This window comes from Amborella trichopoda, chromosome 10, assembly GCF_054954075.1.
Source record: "Amborella trichopoda isolate Santa Cruz 75 chromosome 10, AtrichopodaSantaCruz75HAP2 v2.0, whole genome shotgun sequence".
NCBI classification, from domain to species: Eukaryota; Viridiplantae; Streptophyta; class Magnoliopsida; order Amborellales; family Amborellaceae; genus Amborella; species Amborella trichopoda.
In genome coordinates, this window is record NC_142345.1 from 9,724,725 (window position 1) to 9,746,055 (window position 21,331).

Below are 21,331 nucleotides of genomic sequence, written 5' to 3' on the forward strand. Positions count from 1 at the left end.
CAAATATTATTGATTTTTAAGAAGAATTGGGAAATAGAAGCATCTCCTGGAGTTGAGTTTCACATTCGACAATAAAGCTGTTCAACTTTCCACCCAAATTCATCTTCAAAGTGACAATTGATCTTCTTCATCAAATGAGTCAAGACAATATCATCACAGCCCTTGTGGCTCTGATTCCATGTAGAGAAAGACAGACGCCACAACACCAGAACAATTCGCTTCTCAATTAGTGTAACAATGTCACACTAGCCCAGGACTCACAACTAAATATAAATAAGAAGAACAACAAAAATGAGGTGGAAGAAAAACATTCATTCAAAGATCAAAATAGATACATAGACATTACACTCTTGACACTCAAGATTAACCTTGATACATGTGGCCCAGTTTTCTTTCATTCGAACATTACAAAAATAGAGTACACAAAGGTATTACAATCTTGACACCCAAAATTAGCTCTAAAACATGTGATCTAATTTTCTTTCATTCAGATAATATGAAAATGTAGTATACTAAGGCAATACAATCTTGACATCCAAGATTAACCTTAAATCATATAGCCTAGGTGTACACATTACAATCTTAAGATTAACCTTAATACATGTGATCTAATTTTCTCACTACACACCTCTCTTTAAATAAAGGTTTTTTACAACCATATTTACTACAAAAACTACCTACTTGCAACAACAACTACTAACCGCCTAGTAGTTTGAACTTCCTACTACACAAACTTACAAGTGCATCCTCACTACATCACTTATAATAAAATAACATAAAAACTAATATGGTTTCTAGAAAATACACTTTAACCATTTTCTCAATTTTTTTTCTTTTTTTGTTGTGAAAAAGAAAAATAGTAGAATAGAAAGTTCTTTAAACTAGAACCTTGCACCCTCTTACAAGCCAGCTCAACAGTTCCCCAGCTAACTAGCCCTAATTTTAAAACATAGCTCTATTAAAGATTGGATCCACATTATTAAAGCTCTTCAGAGTAAAAATAAGTTACTCTTTACCCCTTCAAAACTTTAATGCCTCTAGAAGAAATCGGTCATTCTGAAAAGGGTCTAAGAAAATCCCAATCAACTTTTACTAAGAAATCAACTTTTACTATAAAAGTAAGGCACATCAAAAAAGGTTATTAAAAGTAAGGCACACCAAAAAAGAGTTATTAAAAGTAAGGCACACCAAAGAAAAACCTATTAAAAAAGATTATTATATATTATGAAAATGGTGTGGTTTAATGTTACAACCTTAAACAATCAAACCAAGGCTTACCTATAAATTTTATTGTAAATCTAATTTTGATATAAAAAATTCTTAGGATGGCTGGAGAATCTATTTTCATCTCTAATTAAAAAATTTAAAAATTATAAAATTTTAAATTTAAAAAATGGATCAAATCAAGTAGATCTATAAACACATGAAAATCTTGAAAATGAATCTAGAGAATGTGGTGCAATAAACACTACTTTGTGGATTCGAAACCTTTTTTTTTTTTCAGATTCATACATCTTGATGTCGAGAAGATCAATTGGAGGGTTTTCAATATCCAAACAATATTCTATCACGGATTTTTTAGGTGCATCTTTAATTCTAAATTTTAAGTTTGCAACCATATATAAACTTTTTTCTTAAGAAAGAACTAAAACATGATTTTATGTTTTAAAAATAATGCATCTTGTAACAAATTATTTGGACCATCAATTTTCAAGATTTCAAGTTTTTTATAGATTTGCTTGACCTGAATTATTTTTGGACATTTAAATTTAATAACTAGCGATTGAAATAGATTTTTAGGTAATCATAAGGATTTTCAACACCAAAACTAGATCCATTAATGTTAGAATGTGTGTCTTATTTTAATTGTCTAAGGATGCTGCCTCATATGAAGTGCACGAAGTGGAGACGTCCATCTGGAGTTTTATATGATCACCACATACCAACGAAACTGAAGAGAAAGTTCTACATGACATCTGTGAGACCAGCTATGTTTTATAAGGCGGAATGTTTGGCGGTTAAGAGACAACATACCCATAGAATAAGTGTCGATGAGATGGTGATGTTGAGATGGATAACAAGATAGGAAGGGAGAGAACTCGAAATGAATGCATTCGAGAGAATTTAGGTATGCACCAATAAGTGATAAGATGAGAGAAAATACATTTAGATGGACTGGCCATGTATACAACACATGTTAGAAATTGCATGTTAGTTCAAGTGGAAGGCTACAAAAGGGCAAAAGTTAAAACATGGTTAGACGTAGTGAGAAAAGATATATGAACTTATAGCCTCACTGACGGTATAGCCTTTAATAAAATAGAATTGCGAACCAAGATTCATAAAGCCGACCCTACTTAGTTGGAAAATCCTCTAATGATATTAATGATTAATAATTATTAAAAAATTAAAATAAAAGAGGGTTTAATTATTGGACTGCATTTGTTGGAGCATACTATGAAATTACTCCAATGGGCATAGAACATAAGAACAATTTTTTGATATGAAATTCTAGGATACACGTTAGACTTACAAAGAAAACAGAATTTGAGTCCCTAAATACTTAAATCTAGCGACATCAAAAAATGGAGAGTTTCTATTCAATGATATTAATTTTTATATAGGGGCATGAAGATTTGCATTAGTTATTTGTTTGTCTCCTTTCTTTTTCATTGTTTGAGGTTATTGGCTTAGTTGAGGAGGTAGTTCCAATGTTATTATCATCGAATGGACCACCTAATAGTCGAGGTGTCTAACTCAATCAAAATCAATTGCGACTAGATTGTCATAAAGAAAAAAAATAATAATAACAACAATTATAATAATTTTAAAACATAAAATATATTTAAGGATAGGGTATTGATAAGTCAGCCGACTCACCTATTACCATGTTTTCTTTTGTCTATCAAACATCTATCTTTAAAATGGATGTTAAAAAAATGTTACATACTCTAAAAGCTAAAATTGATGATACAAAAAGGAATTCAAAATTTGATATTTATATTTTTTTGAAATAAAAATAAAATTTAGGCCATTGTCATGGTTGAGATCGAATCCTAAAGTTTTGAATCGATAAATATATTTAAGATATAGTTTTGGAGAGAGATTGCAGAAGAATAAGTGAATGACGGACTCACCGAATACTTTCCGTTACAAAATAGTGCCCAACTTTATTAAACTTGTCTGACTCGGTCAAAATTAGTTGCTCACATAGTTAGAAATTAAATTTGATGAATTTGACTAGTTTTCTATCAAACCTGATTTTATTTTAAAATGAACACGCAAACTACTATAGTAATGAGTATGGAAATTCACCCCAGGTAGTCCCGTTGAACTTGCATCACCAATATCCTATGGTCCTAAAAGACATTCGTGGGTTCTACCGAAGGGAGTTATAGGTGGAGATGCTCATCCAAGATTATAAAATCTTTGGAATAATAATTTATCCAAATCTATGTCCAAAAAGTTGTTGTCCAATCAAAGGAAAAAACAAAAAGGAATCAAACATAAGGAGGAAGCAAACATGAATTGTCTCTGAACCCTGGGCTGGTCTAAAGAGAGAAATTTCTCTGAAGTCTGAACCATTGAAGACTAGAGAAAGTGAGAGAAGAAGATGAGTGCAGCTTTCATGGAATCTAATATCTTCTCTACCATCTTACGAGCATTATGCTCATTATTTGTAATGGCATTGGTATTCCAATTGGTGGAATTTGCGGTAAAAGTATGGTGGATTCCTCTTACAGTTTCAAAGTTTATGGAGAAACAGGGGATTAGAGGTCCCCCATACAAATTCCTCCATGGAAACAACAAAGAAGTTGGGCTGATGATAATGGAGTCAACTGCAAAACCCATGAATTTTTCTCATGATATTTGTCCTCGAGTTCAGCCTCATTTGTATTCTTGGATCAAAATCCATGGTAAGAGAGAGAGAGAGAGAGAGGGTGAACCCAAGTGGAAGTTCAAGAAATTGTGAATTTTTGGTTGATAGTTTTGGGTTTCTTCCATAATTGCAGGGAGTGTTTTTCTTTGCTGGTTGGGCCCAAAACCACAGCTAATAGTCACTGATCCAGAGCTCATACGAGAGATTCTTAAGAATAAAAACGGTGACTTCCAAAAACCAAAGAAGAATTCAATTGTCAAAAGGCTAGTTGGAGATGGCCTTGTATCGGCAAATGGAGAGAAATGGGTTCGCCAACGTAAGCTCGCCAACAAAGCCTTCAATGGAGGATCCCTTAAAGTACTCTCTCTCTCTCTATCTCTGGCTTTTAGATATACATCATTAGAGGGGATAATTTGGATAAATAGATTTGCTGGGCTCTCCTAATTATAGTCATTTCGCATGAATGCAGATGCACACAGCGGAACACAAATATATATAGGACACAAAATATATACCAAATTGGACATGTGTGTATGAATGGGAAAACATACAAATAAAGCAAATAAAGAAATAAGAATTACTGGCACCGAGATTTACGTGGTTCATCTTTTCAAGCTACGTTCACGGGAAAAAAAAATCAAATCTACTATACACTCAATGTTAGAATAGTCTAAGAAGAAAACATGCGTTCTTGGGCTCACTGATTTCTTTTAAAGACTTTAATGTCTAGGTTTTCTTCTTTGATGTCATTTTCTCTCTCAAAGACTTCTTTTCTTTTGCAGAAGTTTTCTCTCTCTCTAAACGAAAAGGTTCTCTGTTTCTCTTTTTTTCTTCTTTTCTCTCTTTACAAAAAAAATTCTTAACAAGATAATCATCGGTTCTCTTTCATCTTCTTCTTCTCTCTAAGAAGAAGGGTAACTTTCTATCTCTTTTTCTCACTCAAAGAATGATAACTCTCTCTTCCTTTTTCTTCTAAGAGAATGATAATTTTCAATCTCCTCTTTTTCTTCCTCTCTAGCTTCTTGTATTTTTCAATACACAAAGAAGAGTCTACTCAAAGAAATGGCCCACGAGAGGTGTGGCCCAAAATGACCCAAGAGGGGTGGTTTTGGTTAAACAGAACCAAGATCAAACAAAACCCCTCATGTGATTGCTATTTGCATGGGTCAATAGGATAAAGACCATTATAGGAAAGGATATCCCATAACCTCCTAAAAGATGGCTCATCTCTAATTTATTTTTATTTTTTTTAAACAAGAGATAGATGATCTAGCTATCGATATCAATCACGTGAGACTTCTCATATGTCATGGGATCATGACTTGGTCAACAAATCTTATTTCTATCTTTCCAAAACTACCATTTTAGAAAGACGATTTCTATTGGTGTCCCTTCTTCATGGGATAAAACTCCCAATAATTTCCCCTTCCAATCCCAGGAGGGAGGTTTCCCTTTGCAGATCAACTAGGTGCTCAAATGGCACCCATGTCAGTCATGCTTCAATATGACTCTTGTTTGCCTTTGGCCAAGATCCTCGTCATCATATTCTACATAATCCGATCGGTATGGATTTTCCCTAGTTGCAAAAATTTCTCATCCTTCTGTAGCTTGGACTGTCATACCACAACTCCTCCTGCTAAAGTAATCAAGTCCCCTGAGATTGACTTCTAGGAGCCTAATTCTCCAACAATGTCATCATCTGTATACCCATATAACACAGGTTTTCTCCCCTAAAGCACAAACATACTATGGATATTTCTTTAAGATACCTGAATATCCAATTGACTGTTGCCTAGTGTTCTTTGTCAAGAGTAGCGATGAATCTACTCACCACGCGTCTGTTGCATGTGCTTCTTACAGCCGACCCATCGGAAACATTCTGTATTTCTTCCTTCTTCCTCTTGGTTGAAGGGATCACCTGACACTTAACACCCGTGCCTTATTGCCTTTCGGCAACTTTACCAGGTTGTATGTGTGATTCTTATGCAATGATTTGTCTCATCTTGTATAGTTCTAACCCATACCCCTTTGTGTTTGTCGGCCTAAATTTCCTAGTAGATTTTTAGTTCACCCTCGTGTATAGGACATACTCTGATGCAAGGTAATTTGTAGAGGGCTAATGTCCCCTAGATAACCTTCTCAGTTCAACTGTAGGTGACTCTTCTTGAACATGCTGCTTCCCCTATTCTTCATCATCCTGAACAGGCATGTCAAGTTCTTTGTACTCATCGTCTTTTTTCATTTCTCCCCCGTCTTCATTTACCACGATGAGAGAAACTATGACCGATTCTGAACCATTAAAGTTTTGTGGCTTTGCTGCCTTCTTCACATCTTCAATAGTAAGGTCTTCTTGAAAGACCACATCCATATCCCTGATCACCTTCCTGTTCTCATGATCCCACGGCCTATAGAGAACTTTTCATCTGAATATCCTAAGATGATGTATAGGAGTGATTTCTCACTCAACATGAATCTTTGTTCCTTGGGCACATACATCAATGCCTCAAACACCATCAAGTGTGAATAGGAGATATCCTTTCTGGTTCATACTCTCTAAGATCTAGCCATCCAGAGAAAACAATGGGGATCGATCTACTAGGTAGCATGATGTGAAGACTGCTTCACCCCATACAACTTGGTAGTGGATAACATACTCCTAACTCTGAGGCACTTTAGCAGCTTGGATGTCTCCCATTCCAATTTAGCACGGAAATCCTCAAAGGTGGCAAACTCTTGATCTTTCGATTTCACCGATACCTCTCATGAAGCACCATTGATGAAGGTGACGAGGTATGATGTGCCACAAAACAACTTGACATCCATGGAACCGCACACATCTAATTCCACTAGATCCAGGATTTCCTTAGAGCCTGTACTAGAGAAATAGACTCTAGGTTGTTTGCCTAGCAGACCATGGTCACATGGGGTTAGAGATGCATGCATCTCCCATACGCACATTCTTTAAAGAACCACCTCTCCATCTTTACAAAGCCAAAATCTTCCACTCTATAAGAAGCAAAATAGCATCTTTGTGGAGTAACATGAAACTATTTAACACTATCCACAACTCAATCTGAGTTTCATGATGCAATGTTAATGAACCCTTCACCACAGTTTTCAACCACACCAATATATATGGTCACTACATTGGTTTACCAGCCATCATCTATGACATTGTCCTCAATCTGCTCAATCTTGAGCCTTCGACAATCTTTCTTTATGTGTCTTTCTTTGCCAAAATGAAAATACAGATCTCCTTTCTCATCTTTGAACTAGCTGTATCCTTAGATTGGTTTGATCAGATTTGGCTCGTATTCATGGACCTACTTTGATTTGTGATAAGGGCTTACGAGTTCGATATGTCGAAAAATTTTCTTCTCGTTTTCTCATTCAGCAGACTGCTATTGACCTGACTCATGGTCACTATTCCAACAGGTGTTGAGTTGCTCTCAGAGACTACCAGGGTATCCCAACTGTCCGGCAGTGACCCGAGCAAAAATAGAGCTTGTAGCTCATTTTCTAAAAACAACTTCATCATTACGAGTTGGTTAACAATATTTTTCACCTTATTCAGGTGCTCTGCAATGGATTCCCCATCCTTGAACATCATCTTGACTAAATTCAGGATCAAAGACGCCTTATTTACGACAATATTCCTCTCATACAAGTCATGTAGCTTATCTCATAATGATTTTGAGAATCTCTCCATCGACACATGGTGGAACACATTATCTTCCAACAATTGTCGGATAGTTCTGAGAGATTTTCAATCCAATCTCTCACTCATTGTCTATCATACTTTTGGGCTTGTGTTTTACCCCTTCAATAGGTGTGTACAAGTCCCTACAGTATAGTAGATCTTTCACTTTTGGCTTCCCGGTGATCTAGTTATCCCATTAAGAGATATCCCAACTGTCCCAACCGTCCGGCAGTGAACCGAGCAAAAATAGAGCTTGTAGCTCATTTTCTTTGAACGACTTCATCATTGCGAGTTGGTTAACAATAGTTTTGCACCTTATTCAGGTGCTCTGAAATCAATTCCCCATCCTTGAACGTCATGTTGACTAACTTCAGGATCATGGACGCCTTATTTCTGACAATCTTCCTCTCATACAAGTCATGTAACGTATCTCATAATGGCTTCGAAAATCTCTCCATCGACACATGGTGGAACACATTGTCTTCCAATAATTGTCGGATAGTTCCGAGAGCCTTTCAGTCCAATCTCTTTCACTCATTGTCTGTCATACTTTTCGGCTTGTGTTTTACCCCTTCAATAGGTGTGTACAAGTCCCTACAGTATAATAGATCTTTCACTTTTGGCTTCCCGGTGATCCAATTATTCCCATTAACCGATATCATCATGCTTCTAGTATTGGAGTCCATCTAAATTTACACACATTGTCTTTCACCATCTGCTGCAATTATCCCTCGTCTGTTAGGGTATGCCCCTTCTTTGATGGTTATCCCCTGTTGGTTAAGCTATCGTCTGTCGGTTAAGCTATCACTCATCGGATCGTTATCGCTCGTAGGTTAGTTATCACTTGTAGGCTAGCTATTGCCTGTAGGCTAGTTATCGCCTGTAGGTTAATAAATAAAACTTATTGGTACCGAGATTTATGTTGTTCACCTTTTCAAGCTACATCAATAGGAGAAAGAGATCGAATCCACTATAAATTAAATGATTACAATAGTATTCCAAGAAAACAGGTTTTTTTGGGCTCACTGATTTCTTATAGAGACTTCTCCCTTTAAATTTTCTTCTCCGAGATTATTTTCTATCTCAAATACTTCTTTTCTTTCACAGAGGAGTTCTTTATCTAAAAGAAAATATTCTCTCCTTTTCTTCTATTCTTTCTCCTCTATCTCTCTCTCTCTCTCTCTCTCTCTCTCTCTTCTCTCTTTATAAAGAAAAGACTTAAAAAGAGGATCACTAGCTCTCTTTCATCTTTTTCTTCTCTCTAAGGATAAGGGTACATTCTCTTTCTTCTTCTTCTATCTCAAAGAAAGATCTCTCTCTCTCTCTGTCTCTCTCTCTCTCTCTCTTAAAAAGAAGGATAATTTTCTATCTCATCTGTAAAAGAAGACTTCATGTATTTTTCAATACACCAAGAAGAATCCACCAAAAAAAATGGCCCAAGAGAGTTGCACCCCAAAATGGCCCAAAAGATGTGGCTTAGGTTAAAGGCCAACCAAGAGCAAACAATGCCCTCACATGATTGCTTTTTGTATGGGCCAATGGGATAAATACCAATATGGAAAAAGATACCATAACCTCCTAAAATGTAGCTCATCTCTATCTCATTCTGTTTTTTTAAGTAAAAGATAGAGGATATCTCTACCCAAATGAATCACATGAGACTTCTTATATTTCATTAAATCATGACTTGGTTAACACATCATAATTTCATCTTTTCAAAGCTTCCCTCTTAGAAAGACGCTTTCCATTGGTGTCCCTCCGTTATGGGATGGGACACCCAATAAGATTTAGAGGACCTTAAACATTCCCTTAACCCATCCCAAGCTCGGGTAAAAGAGGAGAGTTGTGTTAGATAGGCAGCTTAATACTTTGTAAACATTATCTTTGAATTTTTATCTCGCTATTTGTTTATATTAAGGTGTTCCACATAAGCGAGGCACTTTACTAGAAGATATGGGGACTTATGACCCCATTGAGGGTATGACAGCAAAATGACGGATCATGATTCTTGTAGTCGACCCCTAATGGTTGGAAGAAAGCTATGATGATGGTGAGATTTAGTATGGCAACCTAATTTCCCCTTTCACAAAGATACCCTTTCAACAAAAATTCATCCATATTTATATTTTATTGTGTTCTCTCTCTTTCTCTCTCCAAATATTTTACCTATTTTTTAGATCCTTTTATATTAAAAAAAAAGAAAAAAAATTACGTAAATAGCTGTTTTAGTTTATGTTATTACCAAAATACCAAATAGTTTCAGTTATTATTGGTATATCCGTTTGATGAACTTCATAACAATTATTTTAAAAAAGGATGAAACTACCCATTTTTCAGTTTTCAAAAGCCGGGATCCGGCCAATTTCGGTTTTTGAAGAACCGAAACTTTTTTCTCTCTCTCTTGTGAGTCCTTTGTGTATCATTTCTCTACCTCTCTCTCTCGTTCAACATTACACTGGGATTTCGAACAAGGCCGGAAGACAATAAGAACAAGGGAAGATTCAAAGCCATAACTTTCATCTCTCCCTCTACACCATTATTGGACTCTTGGACCAAAGTGAAGAAGATTTATCCTTGTCGCTCAACCCCTTATCTCCTCATTACCAATCCCTCATCCTCCTATCATTACCCACAGAGAAGAAGGTAAAAAAAAACTGGAGTCTAGTGAGAGAAAATACACAAAAATAGATCATGCTACCTGTCTCTTTCTAAACCTCCAAATAACATGAACATAAAGATGAGACTTTTGGTTGTACTCTTCAGAAAGATTCATATATTGAATGTTTCTCTCTCCTCTTCATTTTTTTCCTCGTCTCTTTGAAGACGTTTTTTTGTGCTTTGATTAGTTTTGTATTAGTTCTTTTGAAAACAAAAGTTATTGACTTCAAATTCGAGACTTCTCGAGAAACTGAAAGATTTTGCGTGGATTTCTTTTACTTTATTTGTCTATTCATCCTTTGTACTGATGGGTTTTCCTGCTGAGTGCGAACAATCAAGTTCTAGAGGAATAGTAATGGGTTTTGCAGAGAAAGGCCATGAATTACTGAACTTAAGAAACTGAAGATATGTATGGTACTGCCCTTACTTTTTTTCTGTCCTCATATGAAGTTGGGTTTTTGATGAGTTTCCCATTGAAAGAGAGGCGAAGAAGGGTTTGAGGAGAAAGAGAGAGTGAGCGGAGGAGGGTTTGAGCAGAAATAAAGAGGGAGCAGAGGACGGTTTCGGCAGAGAGAAGGTGCAGATGAGAGTCAAAATTTGCAGAGGAGACAGAGAGAGAGAGGAGAGCATAAAATTTGGGCGTGATGAGCAGAGGAGAGTCAAACTTTTAAAGTTGCTAAAATCTTTGGTTATCTGATCATGGTGTAGAGGGACAAACCTTGCCATTAAAATATTACCTACAAGGGGAATCAGCGAATGCGTTCAAGCAAATACTAATAAGAATCTCGATCACCTGGTACATGCCCTCCAATTGCAAGAATGATTGAAAGTAAACATCTTTTTTAAAAAAATTTGTTATGAAGTCCAAAAATGGACATATCAGTAATAACATAAAGTATTCGGTATTTTGGTAATAATGGAAACTAAAATTGATATTTACATAAATTTCTCAAAAAATAATATAAAAGTGCCATGAGTCAAGCGTAAGAGCACGCTGACTAGCAAAGGATGGACATTATTTAAAGTGTATTCTCCATATCTTATTTACAGATGGTATATAAAAAAACTAAAAAATATATGTTTAATTTTAAAAATTAATTTTTCTTCTCACATTCATGATCATCTTGCCTAGATGATGAATCTACAAAACAACAAGATAAAAACTTATTGTGGGTGGCCGCATGTGTACATATGAGTCGGCGGACACATAGAAACCCCATATTTTATATTTATCATTCTATTTCTTTGTCGTCCCTCACTCTCTTTCTGTCTCTTTCTCTACTTGGGGTGCTTGACTCTTAGCCACATCTGAAACAAGACATTGAGTAATAGTTCATTCGTAAATTTTGGAACGTTGTTATTTCCCCATATTCTTTCTTAGGTGCTATTAAACTTAGTCGTTGTTATTCCTCCATATTCTTGTTTAGTTGGTATTAAACAAAACTCAGTAATTTGTTCTTCTAAGTTAGCCAGTGAAAGCTTTTGGCCTTGGTTAAATGGCTAGAATATATAAGTCCAAATTAAATAAGAACTATAATGTGAACCAAAAAATAGGGCTTAGGTGTGACATCTATGAAGCCAAATCACACATGTGGGTTTTATTTTTTACTTTTTTTATTTTGGGCCATTGGATTGCACCTAATCTAATGGTTGAGATGTTGTAGAAGCTCCGCTTTAAAGGGGCTTATATCACTTTGTTTTAGTAAGAGAAAGAGTAGAAAAAAGATAGAGAGATTGGCTGAAATTGGGTCATCTATTGGGGATTTGCTGAGTGTTCTATTTTAGAGAGAGAAGGTGAGAAAAAGCTTAAACCCATTGCAGTTATGCTATTGGCCCTGTTTTAGAGAGGGAAGTGTGTACTTTGTTGTGCTTTTAGACCTTGTTTTGGGTCTTATTTGTAGAGAGGTAAAGTTGTTGAAAATTGGAGGACCTCAATCACTATTGTAATCTCCTTCAAACAAATAAGCAAAGTTGTTGTGCTTTTAGACCTTGTTTTGGGTCTTATTTGTAGAGAGGTAAAGTTGTTGAAAATTGGAGGACCTCAATCACTCTTATAATCTCCTTCAAACAAATAAGCAAAGTCTCGCATCATTCTCCCGTCGATATAGGTCACGTTTTGTTGCCAAACCACGTTAAATCTTTGTACTCTGTGGATTGAGTGTTACGGTATTTTTCATTCAATGTTATCACTTTGATATTGTGTGGTTTCCATTGCTTGTTTATGTTCATTTGGATGCACAATAGTTGTAACTTTGACACATCCTTGCTGTTTTTTCCCTCCGATTAGCAATAATTGGTATCAGAGCTTAGTGTTTGTAATTCTTTTGCTTTGGGTGAAAGAGATTTTGCTATTGTGCTTGTTTGTTACATTTTTCTTAAATAGAAAGGGCAATGGAGTGCGAAAAATGAAATCACAGTAATTAGCCAATATGGAAAATGATGACAGAAGATTATCTTGTAGGGAAAGAATTTGATCAACCACTTCAATGGATAGAGGTTATGCTTGTTGGAATGAAAGATTGGGAATGAAATATTCTTGATCGAAAATGTTTGGCAGCTATTAGACGTTGTATTTCACCGTCAATTTTATTTGATATTTGTCAATGTAAAACACCTGCAAAGCTTTGGCAATCTTTAGAGTAATCTTTTGAACAACTCTTTAGTAAAAATAAAATGCATGCCATGAAAAAGTTGTTTCATTTGAAAATGAAAGAAGGTGCTATAATTAGTGCGCATGTGAGTGAATTTAACTCAATTTTTGTACAATTGAGGTCTCTGAAATGGAATTTGGGATACCTTGGTTATCACTGGGACTAATACAATGGGTAGCAAATTTAATTTGAAAGATGTGGTAATTTCATTGTTAAATAAAAAGACTAGAAAGACATTCACACAAATACTTGCTGAATCAAATCAAGCATTGGCAGCAAGAGATAGAGGAAGAACACAATATAGAGATCAACCCTTTGGATTTAATAGGGGTAAACCTAATGACATAGGTAGGTTTAAGTCATAGGGAAAAAAAGTTAATTTCTGGTATTGTAAGAAACTCGGTCATACAAAAAGAGATTGTTATGCTCTGAAAAATAAACAAAAGGCCAAAGGCAATGATGGCCATGCCAAAGCAAGTACAGTTTCAAATAGTGAAGATGGGGTTACTTTTAATGTTGCACGCACAACATTATCTATTGCAGATACTTGGGTCTTGGATTCTGTTTGTCTAGAAAGATCATATTTTTCATCATGGATGGTGGCTGGGTTTATTATAGTAATCATCGAGCTTGCAAAATTTTGGGCATTAGAAATGTTCTTATTAAGCAATCAGATGGAAAGAAGCATACATTGAGAAATATAAGGCACTTTCTTGACTTAAAGAAAAATCTCATTTCATCCGGGCAATTAGATGACTCTAGTTTCGTAGTGACTTTTGGAAATGGGTCCCGAAAGATTTTCAAGAGGTTTTATGACAATGGTGAAAGGGAAAAAAGATGTGAATTTCTACATTCTTCATAGCATAGATCAAATTAATGATGCTGCAGAGAAGATCGTTGCTAGAACTAGCAAGCAAGAGGATATGCAGGTTTGGCATAGCCGCTTGGGTTACGTGTTATGAAGGTATTACAAACTCAAAACTTTATTCCTATTTCTAAGCATTTTTTCTTGATTTTTATGATCATTGTGCCATGGGTAAGCATCGTAGTGTTAGTTTTAAAAGAAACAAATCTCATAGAAAATGTAAAGCATTAGAATTCATAAATTCAAATGTTTGTGGCCCTTTTAATGTTAAATCTCTTGGTGGAGCTTCTTATTTTGTCACATTTTTAGATGATTATTCTAGAAAGTGTTGATGTATCATTTGGTATCTAAGGATCAAGTTTTTGAAGTTTCAAAGTTTTTGAAGTTTTTGAAGTTTTCAAAGCCAAGGTTTGAAAAGAAACAGAGAGAGTTATAAAATGCTTACAAATTGATAATGGTAGTAAATATTGTTCGAATACATTTGATAATTTTTGTATAAAGAATGACATTCGCAGGGTAAGGATTGATCCTAGGACAGCACAACAAAATGATGTCATTGAGATGGTGAATAGAACCATCATTGAAAGAGTAAAAAACATGCTTTCACAATTTGGTCTTGGTAAGCAATTTTGAGCTGAAGCTGCTAGTATTGCTGTATATTTGATCAATAAATCAACCAGTGCACCCTTAAATGGTGAAGTACTTGAAATTTTGTGGAGAGGTAAAAGCATGTCATATGAAGGCTTAAGAACATTTGGGTGTGACGCTTATATTCAAGTTTCAAATGAAAGTAGAGGAAAGTTGGATGCCAAGTAGAGAAGATATGTTTCTCTTGGGTATGGTGGTGATGATAGAGGTTATAGGATTTAAGATCCTATTTCAAAGAAAACCATAAGAGAAAGGATGTTTTCTTCAATGAGAATGTGATGTTTGCTAAAACGAAGAAAGAAGAGCCAAAACAAGACAGATTTGTTGTGGATATACAAAAACAAAATCTCAATGTTTCGCCTCGACTAGTGCAAGAAACTCAAGCTCAAGTTCAAGGTAGTTTTAATAGAGGTGATGATAGTTATGAAGAAGACACCGAATTAATTTAAGATGAAGAAGACCTACCAGTTACACTTGAACAAGAATTGAGAAGATCCACACACCCTAACAAGCCCACACAAAGATACTCTATTTCCTTGTATTTATGCTTTGTATACTGATAGTGGTGAACTTGAATCTTTTCAAGAAGCTATTTATTGCCATAATGCTAAAAAGCGTCATAAGGCAATGGAGGAGGAGATTGATGCTTTGCATTTACGTGGGAGTTGGTAGAACTTCCAAATGGGAAGACTATTAAGTGGGAGACAAACGGTCTTATGCGATATAAGACCAGACTTGTGGTGAAAGGTTATGGGCAAAAACCAGGTGTTAATTTTAATGAAATTATTATTTTTGTTCTTAAGCGTAGCTCTATTAAAGTTATTTTATCTTTGGTTGCTAACTTAAATTTGGAGCTAGAACAACTTGACTTTAAAACTGCCTTCTTGCATGGTAATATTGATGAAGAAATTTATATGTGTCAACTAGAAGGTTTTGAGAACAAAACCAATCCTAATTTGGTTTCCAAATTGAAAAAGAGATTGTATGGTTTGAAAGAAGCATCTAGGAAATGATATAAGAAATTTGACAGTTTTATGTTGAGTGAAGATTATCTTAGATGCGATTTTTATTGTTCAACTGTCCCGATCCCACCCCATGACCCCTACCGTTCCCAACCTGAGGGCGACAAAGCGCGAGATCACGATCACAGAGGTCGTGAACGCCACTTAGGTGGCAGTGGCTCAACGCTTTAGAAAACAGTATTCTGGTGGCAGTTTTTTTTGTGGTTTGCACTGATCATCGTTTTATAAAGCGTTGAGCCACTCTGACCTGAGTGGCGTTCGCTACCTCTGTGATCGCGATCCCACACTCTGTCGCCCTCTGGTTGGGAACGGTAGGGGTCAGGGGGCAGAGTTGTGACATCAACATTACTATTTTGTTGCTTTATGTTGATGATATGCTTGTTACTAGTAATGATCTGAGCGAAATCAAGTGTTTGAAGCTTGATATGCCCAAGCATTTTGCCATTAAGGATCTTGGACCAGCCAAGAAGATTTTGGGCATGTACATCCATTGAGATAGAAGTAAGGTAAGATTTGGTTAAGTCAATCTGAATATGTTTCTAAAGTTATTGAGCGCTTTAATATAATTATTTGTAAACAGAGCTGCATGTTTTAAGTTGTCTAAAAAGGAGTCTCCAATGAATGAGGTAGATAAAAATAAGATGAATAATGTTCCACATACTTTTGCTGTGGGTAGTGTGATGTATGCAATCGTTTGTAGTACATTTCAAATTGCCCATGCAGTGGGATTTGTTTCGAGATTTATGTCTAATCCAGATTGGGAACATTGGCAGGCAGTTAAGTAGATCTTTCGATATTTAAAGGGAACACAAAATGTATGTTTGCGTTTTGAAAACTCATCATTCGAAGTTGTCGGTTACTGATTATGGAAGATGCCGTGATACCAAAAGGTCTACCACTGGGTACATTTTTAAGGTTGGTGGTGGTGTAGTCAGCTAAATATCATGGTTGCAAGATATTATTGCATTATCATCAACTGAAGCTGAATATGAGGCATTAACAGAGGCAGCAAAAGAAATGACTTAGTTGAGAAGGTCACTTGACCAGTTTGGAGTGAAACAAGAAACATGTGTTGTACGTTGTGATAACCAGAGTGGCATTCATGTGGCTAAGAATACAGCTTATCACTCCAAGACAAAACATATAGAGGTCATATACTATTTCATTTGGCTGGCCCTGGAGCGTAGGGATTTGCAGGTGGACAAGATCCACACTGAGAAGAACCTTGTTGATATATTGACAAATGTTGTCTCAACCAAGAAGACAAAGATGTGCAGAGACTTTCGGAGTTTTAGGAGACGTAACCTCAAGTGGATGAAGAGTGGTACACTGGTAGTTATTTCAGAGACTTTGTGATTTGTCTTCAAGTGAGAGATTATTAAATGTGTGAAGCCAAATCACATATGGAGGTTTTATTATTGACTTTTCTCTCTCTTATTTTGGGCTATTGGATTGCACCTAATCTAATGATTGAGATGTTATGAAACTTCCCTTAAAGGGGCTTATTTCACTGTGTTTAAGCAAGAGAAAGAGTGGAAAAAAGATAGACAGATTGGAGGTTGACGTGATTGAGGGAAGAAGAAGTGGGTTTCCTTTAAATTGAAATTTGGTTGGAAGAAAGAAAAAGATGGGTTTCATCGCACTAGAACTGCAGAGTAAAGAAGAATCTCAAATGGGTATTCGCAGGATCAAGCTATAAAAACGAAGAATAAGAAACGAGAAATTATTTTCTCATATCAGATAACACATGTAGAAGAACCATGACAAAGAAGAAGAAGGACTGGTTTTCTTTCGGAAAAAGAAGAAGCAGTGGGTTTTTCCCTCAGATCAATAATACCTAAAAAGGAAAGTGTGAATAACAAGATTATAAGGTGAAACACTTACAAGTTCTCTGTCAAGGGAAAGATAACATTGAAGCTCTGATACCATGAAAGACTAGAAAAGCCCTAAAGCGAGAAAGTGAACACCTGCATTCTCCATTCAACACCACAATATATATATATATATATATATATATATATATGGGAAAAGATGGGATTAGTCCACTAGCTCATTTCAACATTTGAGCCAAACAGCCTATATTGAATCTGGGCCGATCTGACGATCACTGATGTTCAGTAGAACTTGAATTTTATTTATTTTTCTACTAATCCAAATAAATTGAACTTTCAAGTATGTGTTCTTCTCATCAAGGGGCACCTAATAAAAATATAAAAACAACTATTCGTAAAAATTAAAATGACCAAAATATCCCCTAAACATTTCGACGGTATTTTGGTTCATTTATTTCATGTAAAATAGTTTTTTTGATATTTTTTTTACATTCACCTATTTTTTATGAAAACATGTCAAAAATTTCAAGTGATTTGAATTTATAAAAAAAAAAACTAAAATTAAAACACTACTAGACATCCGTGATCATCAAATCGACCCAGAATCAGTCTGGGACATTGGGCTCATATGTTCCCATGATCTAGTGGGCTAATCCCATGTTTTCTCATATATATATATATATATATATATATATATATATATATATATATATATACATGAAATTACCCTATATGGTAACGAATGAAAGAATGACCAAGACAATATTATGAAAGACAGTAAACGACAATCACCTTCTTAACGGTAATCTCCTTCAAACAAGAAAGTAAATTCTTACGTCATTCTCCTGTAGATGTAGGTCACGTTTTGTGGTCGAACCATGTTAAATATTTGTACCCAGTGGATTGAATGTTGCTGTATTTTTCATTTCATGTTCTTGCTTTGATATTATGCGATTTCCATTGCTTGTTTATGTTCATTTGGATGCACAATAGCTGTAACTTTGATACACCCTTGCTGTTTTTTCATTTTCACCACTGATTAGCAACATTGGGCACAAAATGTTGCCCGAGAGCGGGGCCATCATGGCTCGAGATTAGGAGCGGACTAGGTATAGGCGGGCATGGTTCAATCCTTTTTCCCCCATGTTTTTCATTTACTTTTTTATGATTTTGTTTGGGCTGATCAGGACAGGATCGGGCCGGCCTTGATAGGACCAAGGCTTGAGCCTGAGCCAGCCCTATGGGTATTAGGATCGGGCAAGGGTCATGGGTTGCATTTGCAGCCCTAAGATCATTTTCATAGAGGTTTTGATCCCTAAGATGATATCTCCACATATAAAGTTCCTAAATAGCCTGGGGCACTTTTCACTGTAAAAACTGCTATTCAAAGTAGGGAAAAGTTTATATAAGGTTGCAACCTTAAATGTAGAATCAAATATGCACTTCAAAACTCTATTGGAAAGGTTGTTTCAATGTTGAAAAAGCCTCTAATTGATCATATCGACATCGAGATGTACAGATATTAAAAAAAAAAAAAAAACGTTTTTAAGTCCCAAAAATAGTGCATCTTACAACACGTTATCTAGACCGTCCATTTTCAAGATCTTCATATGTTTACAGATTAACTTGATTTTAACCATTTTTTACGTTTAAAATTTTCTAATTAGATATGAAAATACTTTTTAAGATAATCCTATAAAACTTTTACAACAAAATTACATGTCTAATAAAATTTGGAGGTGCGCCTTAATTGGATTGTTTAAGGTTGCAACCTTGTGGAAACCGCACCCATCTAAGTAACATGATCATCCCCTTTCTTTATTTTGTCACCTTCTTTACACCAAAGACAAGTTTTCTTGTGCCTCGCCATGGGCCGGACATGGTTCTCAGTGTGAATTAGTAGATGAACGGTGATCCAACGAGAGCGGCACCTAGAAGAAGTCACATGACCAGTGTGGTAGGTCCGATTTTCTCCACATGAAGTACATGTATTGGATAAGATGGGGATTCAAACTTTTGATCATAGATTCCTAAGATCATCTCTGGGGTGCATTTTTACGTGTGCCACCTTGACATATGAAATGTATGTACTAGGGTTGGCAATGGGCTGGGTGGTTCGGCTGAGTGTAGTCAGCCCGGCCCTAAAAACATAGGGCAAGGACCACAAAATATGGCCTGAGGGCTGGACAGGGCCATGCCCACAACAGGACTAGCCCGGTTCATCATTTTCATCGTTTTTGGTTTTGGTCTGGCTCGTGATAGGGCCAGAGCTGCTTGAACCCAGTATTGGCACGGCAGGCCCTGCCTAGGCTCGGCCTATTGCCAGCCCATACATGTGACCCACACTCCTAGCTATTCAGATTTGAAAAGATGGTTAGGCGCAATGTCACAAATCAGCTTCCAAGTTTCTTATCTTTATGGGATGGCTCGCAATATTTTATTCTTACCCGAAATTTTTTATTTATTTTCGGTGAAAGTTGGGATGCGCACACCTCTCAAAAGGAAGGGTGCACATAACAAACTTAAAAAACAATTAAGCATGGACATTGTTGACGAAGCTATATATTTGTGGCATATGCCCCATGTAAAGTTTCTCGTAATTTCTAGTTCATGAAAAACGAAGGAAGTGTTGAGCAGTGGCTAATCATATTCCGATACATTGCAATCACTGAAGCTTGGCCCGAGAAAATGGAGAAATTAGTCTGATCTGGGGCCGAGAAAATGACGAAATTGGTCTCATAAGGGTGAGGATTTTATATTTTCTCTTAACCTGTCCCAAGCGCGTAATTACGGAGGGAGGTTGAGTTATGTGGGCCGCCAGCATAGATGTCTACCGCATCTTAACATAAATCATAAATCTATACTATACTTTCGATCTTAGTGAGCGCATGACCCTTGATAAAGAAAAATGGAGGAACATAATTCATGTAGTCAGCTTTAAATAATTTAAATAAAACTCGAATAATGATGACAATTAACTATTACAAATTAAGATTTTTCGAGTCCTGCAGGGTGCGGTTTTGGAAATGGCAAAAAGTGTTGAAGAAATGTTAGGCAGATGGAGAGATTACGATGGGCGAGATACCGAAATTTCCAGTGAATTTCGGGTTTTGACATTGGACGTTATTTCGAGGACAGCATTCGGAAGCAGTTATGTAGAAGGAAAAAATACGTTCGATTTGTTAGCAACGTTGGGAAAGATAGTAGCTTCAAATATCCGGAAAATTAAATTTCCGGGTAGTGGGTAAGACTCTCTCCCCATTTTAATGTGTATTATTAACATGGGGTGCTGCTAGAGTGGTCTCACGCGACCATCCTTGAACATGGTCTTGCACCCAAATCACATGGCATGTATTTTGGGATGCCAGGGAACAAGTTCTTGTGAGACCAACCTAGCACATCACGTGGTCTCTCAGAGAAATTTTTAAGTGGTTTCTTATTCATCTTGTGATTTTTTTTGTATCTTTCTTATAAAAATTTGATTTTTAGCCCTTAAAACCCTGTTTACGATTGTATCTCAAATGTAATGTTCCAAAATCAATCTTCGAAGGAGATTTGATTCGGAAGATTTTACCAATCATCAACTTGATTTAGGAGTGAATAAGTATACTACAAAAAAATTTAAATAAAAAGAATCCCTATAATTATCTTTAGGAAAATTGTTTCATGAGCCAATGGGCGTAAGAGCCTGTTAACTTATAAACGTCCATCTTTATTACCTAAAGTGTATGTAATTATCTCTAGGAAAATTGTTTCATGAGTCAATGGGCGTAAGAGCCTGTTAACTTATAAATGTCCATCTTTATTACCTAAAGTGTATTGTCCATAAATAAGATATGGACAGTGTGTAAAAGATACTAAAAAAAATGTACTTTTAATTTTAAAGGTTTATTTTTCTTTTCATATTTGTGATCATATTGGCTTAGATGATGAATCTACAAAACAAAATTAGAAAAAAATCATGTAAAATGAATTTTTGTGCAAGGCCGAATGTATACATAGGAGTCCACCGACTCATAGAAACCCCATCGTTATCTTTATGGGGTGCCACAACTTTTGTAGAGGGTGGTTTCAC

At 35.9% G+C, this 21,331-nt stretch overlaps 1 protein-coding gene across 2 annotated transcripts in view; it reads left to right on the forward strand.

Annotated features, from left to right (window-relative positions):
* Positions 1–3,519: 3,519 nt before the first annotated feature.
* LOC18446143 (cytochrome P450 CYP749A22) overlaps positions 3,520–21,331 on the forward strand; it is a 34,168-nt gene continuing 16,356 nt past the window's right edge. The window contains exons 1-3 of one of the 2 annotated variants that reach the window (XM_020674767.2): positions 3,520–3,917; positions 4,014–4,237; positions 20,268–20,500. In XM_020674767.2, the coding sequence (XP_020530426.1) occupies positions 3,614–3,917; positions 4,014–4,237; positions 20,268–20,500 (761 nt within the window). In that variant the 5' untranslated portion in view covers positions 3,520–3,613. The remainder of the gene's footprint in view (positions 3,918–4,013; positions 4,238–20,267; positions 20,501–21,331) is intronic. The other variant, XM_088849713.1, reaches the window with a different exon arrangement.